Source organism: Mytilus galloprovincialis, chromosome 9, assembly GCF_965363235.1.
Source record: "Mytilus galloprovincialis chromosome 9, xbMytGall1.hap1.1, whole genome shotgun sequence".
Taxonomy (NCBI): Eukaryota; Metazoa; Mollusca; class Bivalvia; order Mytilida; family Mytilidae; genus Mytilus; species Mytilus galloprovincialis.
The window spans coordinates 62,216,491-62,223,777 of NC_134846.1; the positions used below are offsets into that span (position 1 = coordinate 62,216,491).

Below are 7,287 nucleotides of genomic sequence, written 5' to 3' on the forward strand. Positions count from 1 at the left end.
GACCGGACCTGACGCCTAAAATGAGTTGCAATTAATAAATATCATTATTACGAACATGTATAAATTCACTTTTCGACTAACACCATGACATTTGATCGCTTTTAAATTCCCTAAAGTACTTGACGGACACTTATCAATAGTAAATAATGAAATAAATTTTGCCTTATTTTAGATATTTGACTTATTATTGACATCTTCATAAGATATTTCTCTTTATTTATTGCATACTTGACAACTAGTAGTCAATAGTGGTTCACCTTCAATCAAATTTAAAGTACATCTTTTACAGAGCCTCTAAACTTTTTATTTATAAGAAATGTTACATCTGTTTCAATCTAATTTTAAATTTTGGAAAAATATCAGAATGGTTGGATCGAGATAATTTTCATATTTTTTTTATATGAATAATTGAAGAAAGGATATTTTACGGATAACTTTGAATTTTATATTGAATAAACAAAGAAAAAAGGTATTTTGCAATACTATTGCATACATCAGTTTCTCCATTACTAAACAACCACGTAAACTTGGAATTATGTGCAGTGATAGTAATGTTTTATCTAAGCAATTGTAGACTAACCCCTTCCTTCAATGATAAAATTTTGGACAGTTTAATAAAAAAATGTACCTCATCTTCTACCAAATTTATAATGCAGTTCTTACATATCCTGTTATATTCGGTATTTTTTGGCATAAAGGTTTTGAGATATTTATTTCACGTTGTGCTATTAAATATGTACATAAGTATTTTAATGCCCCTGCCAATAGTTGAAGGGGCATTAAGTGTTTCCGTAGACCGTCCGACTAACTGTCCAATTAACAAAGCTTTTTTTGTGGTTGTGCTGAACTTTAATAGTTTTCATGAGATAAAATTCTTTGTTGTTGTCATGATAATGTCTAAAATGTGCTGAAACATCTTCTGTTGAATGTGCTCTTAGGTAATTATAAAGACACACTTTTGATTTATTCAGTGACTATTAGCTGTTTGTGTCTGTTTAAAGTTAGTAGCTTTTAGTCCAGTAGTTGTCGTTAGTTGCTGTCTGTATATTTGGTTTCCGTTTATTGTTTATTGTGCAGGCCTTTTGTTTTTTCGTTCAAATGACTTTAGTTTTGTCATTTTTTTTTTATATATTACATGCTTGATCGTTTATATAAATATACATTGTAAATTTCCATTGTTTAACGCAAGCGTTCATTTTAGATGAATAAATACGGTTCCTTATTTGTGCATTGTGATTAAAAATTCGTATGTTTTGTTTACAACTCTGTCTTGTATTGTTCTGGTCGTGCTATTACAATTATTCAATTTCATGACTGTATCATTTGTTTCCATCAGTTAACCATAGTACTGTCACATGGTTAGGTTAGAAATCAGCTGTTTATTCCTATATGAAAAGTCTTAATATTAAAAGTAATCAGCTTATCAAGCCTTATGGGCCAATTATACCAACTACTATTTCTATTTTTATGAAATCTACAAAAGGATCAAAAGACATGTACAATGTTTTAAATGAAAAAATAACAAATATCACATCACAGGAAAAGTGGTCCTTAATCTTAAATAGACATAATATTATTTGGAATAAAATATACAGACTTCCGTTTTACATTACTAAAAACTCAAAATTACAGTGGCTCCAATACAGGATTAATCACAGAATTTTGGGAACTAATAAACTACTCTACAAAATTAAAGTCTCACAAAACAATAAATGCACTTTCTGTTCGGACTCAATAGAAACTATTGAACACATATTCTGGACATGTCCAAAAGTTTTTGATGTTTGGGAAGAACTTAATAAATGGATATATTCAAAAGTCCTAATTGAACTACCACTTAATTTAGATATTGTCTTATTTGGGATATTAGAAAAAACAGAAAAAAACTACATAAGAAATCTCATAATACTATTAACTAAATACTATATATACAAAACAAAAATGCAATGTGGACAATTAAATAGTATAGCCTTAAAAAATTATCTTAAAGAAAATTTGTTTATTGAAAAAATGATATTCTATAAAAATAAACCACTGCAAAGAGCGTACACCTGCTGGAACCCCTGGCTCCAACTAATAGAATGATTTTATAAGTAAACTTTCACGTATAAAAATATCTACCCAATCCATGCTACCTCAAAGTACAACTTCTATATTTTGTTTGAATAAGGAACTCTTGACCAGACTATAACTTTTTGACTATTGACCTATGCATGTTGGTTGTGTCTCTTGGTATGATTACCTTGACGTCAAGTTAGGAGTCTCTGGTTTTGTTAGTCTTGTATGTTTTTAATTGTAAGTTAATTTTTATGTCCTGAACTAGTAAACGTTTTGTTCATCGGCTATCCGAAGCCCACCTTCGGGCGAGGGATTTTCTCGCTTTGTTGAACACCCATTGGTGGCATTCGACTACTTTCTGCTTTTTTTATGTTACTGTCTCTTTTACACATTCCACATTTCCATTTTCAATTTTGAAAAATGTTTGGTTCAAATGAAAACTAAATCCTTTAATTTCCGTGAAAAATTAGAGAGAACATTTACTACTTCAGTAGCACCATGTGCTGCCAGTTGTGATAGATAATACAAAATGTTCAATCATTTTACCTTACCTTTGATTTTATTTTATGGACATGTAGGTATGGATAGTCTGTTTATACATCTTAAACATGCACACAGAAGGTATACGTATATCAATAAACTGAACTCAGTGCAAAGCACCTTTGAAGTACACTTAGACAGAGAGCTCAATCTAGTGAAACACTTTGTTATGCTGGTTATATGTACTTGAAACATCACTGTATGTTACCTAACTGCACCGATATTCTGAAACAAGTATGCAAGTTATTTCTATTAGAAGTAGAATTCAATGGACAAAAATAAGCTGTTCACTGAAATAAATGTAGAATATGTCTATTTGCCACAGATGCCCCTGCTTGTGAAAAGAAACATGAGTAAACTTCCACATATAGTTGCAGGATTCACGTAATTTTGACCGTCTTGTAACCTTAAGCATTTTGTATAAGTTTCAAAACATTTGGTGAGGCAAACTAATTAAAAGTTAGAGAACTGAAATAACAGATTAAGCATTTTTCCTATCTTAAGGCCCCGAGTTGACATTTGTATCATTGGTACTCGTACCACATCTTCTTACATCTAATAACCCATGAACAGTTACGCCAACCATTATCGAACTTGATAGAGCTGTGTTATGGGATAATAAGCATTGCATATCAGGTTTATAACATTTGATTGAGTCAAACTTATTTAAGAGAACGGAAACGAAAAATTAAGCATTTTCTATGTTTTAACGGGACATGATTGCTCATTTAATTCTCGTTTGAATTGTTGTACATAGTATTTTCGGTGCCATTTACATCTGACTATGCGGTATGGATTTTGCTCATTGTTGAAGGCTGTATGGTGACCTATAGTTGTTAATTTCTGTGTCATCTGGTCTCTTGTGGAGACTTCTCATTGGCACTCATGCCACATAAGGTGGAGGGTGGGGATTCCGGAAACAAGTTTAACCCCGCATTTTTCTGTATGTATGTGCCTGTCCCAAGTCAGGAGCCAGTAATTCAGTGATTGTCGTTTGCTTGTGTTAAATATTTGTTGTTCGTGCATTTTTTTGTACATACATAAGGCCGTTAGATTTCTCGTTTGAATTGTTTTACATTGTCATTTCGATGCCTTTTATAGCTGACTATGCGGTATGGACTTTGCTCATTATTGAAGGCCGTATGATGACCTACAGTTGTTAATTTCTGTGTCATTTTGGTCTCTTGTACGGAGTGTACTCATTGGCACTCATGCCACATCTTCTTTTTTATATTGTATATAAGTTTTGTAGTATTTGGTTGAGGCAAACTAAAGTTTGGAGAACGGAACCCATTTTTTGTGACGTTCAGGACGGACGAACTAGGGTAACACTTCATCCCCTACACTATGGCGCCAACACAGAAGTTCTGACTATTGTGTTGGGGATACTCATCCCACTAGCACTGTCATGAACACACACACAATTTTATTATAAAAATATTTAATCTTAATTTTGATTTCTTTCTTTTTGGCCGAATGGTTATATGCATGCCCTTTATACGGAGTATCAAATTTGACAAATTTATTGTACATGTACATTTTTTAATATTCTATAGCTTATTTTTCAACTAATTGAAGCTTACAAACTTAAATTAATCATCACTTTCTTTTGCATTTGTATTTTAATATTCTGTTTTGAACAAAACGATTTGTTACATAAACCTTCGCATTTATTTCTATCAAATCTGCCATTAATAGAAAGCCAATTAAATAAAATTAAGTCGAAAATAAATGTGCAATCAAATATCTATATGCAAGTCGTCAACTGGTCAAGTGGCTAGATGCACATATCGTTGGCCAATTGAAACACATATCCTAGTTGGGTGGTTTTAAAACTTCTAGAAATATTAACGAAAATAAGGGATAAGTAAAGGAAAATAAATGAAAACAGAACGACTGTATTAAATAAAAGGATGTTCGATATACTGTATATTTCGGTTTATTCTTAAAAACCTTTAAGATGCTTTATTTTTATCTAGTTTCCTTACCAAAACAATTAAAATGAGAAAATAAATACCTTGCAGCTTCCTTTACCGTCGATGCTGAAACGTTTAATGTTATAAAAGAATTTTAGCATCTTTGACCAACTTTATCTTTTTATTCGGATACTTGCGATTATCTTCTCCAAGTTCAACGGGAACATTATAATGATCTAGAATAGAACCCAGATGTAACCAAGAAGTTGGGTTGCAATAACCAAACAACCCGGATGTTGAACCAGTTACCATGGTTTCGAACCAAAGAACCCGGATAGAACCAAGGTTCAGAACCAAAAAACCCAGATGGAACCAAGGTTTAGAACCAGAGTGCCCGGATAGAACCTAATTCCACTCGGACTTCTTATGACTTTTTATACCTTCAACGTATTTTCCAAATCATTTATTTATTTAGTATATTTATATATAACTGTACGATTAAGGATTTGCGAATTGTTAAAAGCCCTACCGTAACTTTAGATTTTTTGAATTGTAGTATGACTCAGTCAGCAATAAAAGCGCTATTCCATATCTTTTAGTGTATTTTTTTTTCAACTTTCAATTGCCATAGCGAATTTATCAGATAAATTAACATATAAAATCATTTCTTTTCCAACAACTGTTATATTCTTGACTTGGTATAGGCATTTTCTCATGTAAACAAAGGTGGTTTATACCTGGTGTTATAGCTAACTTAATTTCTCACTTGTATGACAGTCGCATAACATTCCATTATATTGACAACGATGTGTGAACAAAACAAACAACAACATAATAAATATATTAACATTAGATTTTCCTCACGCTGTGTTGATGCAACCAAAATGTACTCATGTTTGATGTGTATGCACTCAAGTATTTTTAGTTCACTTGGATGTGCTACTTTATTCACTTTTAGTGTTTGTCACTTGAAATTGTTATCCGAATATTTAGCCATATGTTCCTCAAATACTCTCCCTCAAAGTTACAAAAAATAGTAATAACATGTCCAGTTCAAGGGACCGGTCTGGTACTTGGTATAGGCGAGAATGTTTTGCTCCTTTTGTAGGTCTATGTGGGACTTCGATATGAAAAATAGCAATAAAAAGCGCAGTTATTTTGTTTTTGGATATTTTTTTTTTGGCGCGTAGTGATTTTATTTTAAATTAATTTACACACCATACCTTTTATTTTCTATTACATTCTTTGGTATGTTTGTAATGGTTGAAAAATGAAACCATATTGTTCTTAAGTTGCATGGTGTTTAAATTTTCTGGTTTATGCTTTGAACTCTTAAATGACCTTTGGGACAGTCAATCACTGAATTAATACAATGATTGCACTAATTTGGATACTCCCAATTTTTGATACATTTAAATATCTGCATATTGTTCTACTTACGAATAAAAATGCTCAAAGATACCAAGCTGATAATTTTGTACGCAGAACGCGCGAACTATCAGTGACTACTCTCTCTTCAAAAATATTTAAAAGAAGGAAAGATATAAAAGTAGCTATACATTGTATACTGAAATGTCTTGAGATCCACCGAGAACATGATATGTGAATAAAAACAATTTGAAAATAGTTAGACGAGGTTTGTCGACAGGGTCTGATAAAGGGATAATGGAATGAATTGAACACACTAAGAAGAAAAAAATCATTAAACATAAATAGTGTGTTTAAAACAATTAAGAATAGAAAGGGAGTTTTTCTAAGAGTAACATCAAATCTCCATTTCTTCAAGTTTCAGTGAATGACTCAGGAAATGAACAAAATTTATATCAATATACATAAGTTATATCTTGTTTTATTGTGTGTATGATCAGCTATTTGTAAGTCATTTTTTTTACTCTTTTCTATTATTTTTTCAGTGTGAAAAAAAGAAAATTGAGGTACCTTGAATCAGTCATAAGAGACCACGACACTGAATACACTGAAAATGACAATCCTATGGAGGACAATTGAGACCATATGTATAAAAGCACTGATGCCACTAAACCTAGTTACTCTGACTATTCATTAATTGTAACATACAGCGACCCTATCAACAGTGTATTACCTAAAAATATCAAATCTATACCAGAAACAGAATATGAAAGTATAGCAATGACGCCACCAAAGACAAAACAAATTTCCCCTTTAGAAAATCCATATCAAAGTCCCTATTCATAAACAGACTTTAAATTTTATGGATTTGCTTTATTTTCTTGACATTGGTTTATATCTTGAAATTTACATTGTGTATTCTGTTTTGCGATCTCGACAATATGATTGGCGTATAAAGAACGTTTATCGATTGTAAATCATAATAATCAATCAATTTACTCAGTTTATTTGACCGATCTTGCCTCACGTATTATATCATATTCCATGCTTATTACTCATACGATCAAAAAATATTGTATATATTTTACAACCAACACACACACAAAAGACAGTCAAACCCTTTGACCACAAAGGCCCACATGATTAACAACTACAAAAATGTAAGTGGAACTTAAAAAGTGCCTATTTAAAAACAAAAAAAATGCTTTCTTGATGTTTTGGATCATTTGTGTTTTGATGTAAAAGAATTGCAATGATGTCAATATACAAACTAAGTCTTCTACTTTTTACCTAAACAAGTTATTCATAAACTAAAACGTCAATAATTTTGCTTTTCTCTTGTTTCGGTCTATTACTCATCTCAAATGATGCTATTTATTTCTTTTAAACTATAAGTTTTTATAAT

The 7,287-nt window shown here is 31.4% G+C and overlaps 1 protein-coding gene across 1 annotated transcript in view; it reads left to right on the plus strand.

Annotated features, from left to right (window-relative positions):
* Positions 1–6,536, plus strand: part of LOC143045545 (uncharacterized) — a 30,113-nt gene extending 23,577 nt beyond the window's left edge. Inside the window, exon 9 of the mRNA XM_076218126.1 lies at positions 6,428–6,536. Coding sequence (XP_076074241.1) covers positions 6,428–6,521 — 94 coding nt within the window. The 3' untranslated portion in view covers positions 6,522–6,536. The remainder of the gene's footprint in view (positions 1–6,427) is intronic.
* The last annotated feature ends 751 nt before the right edge of the window (positions 6,537–7,287 follow it).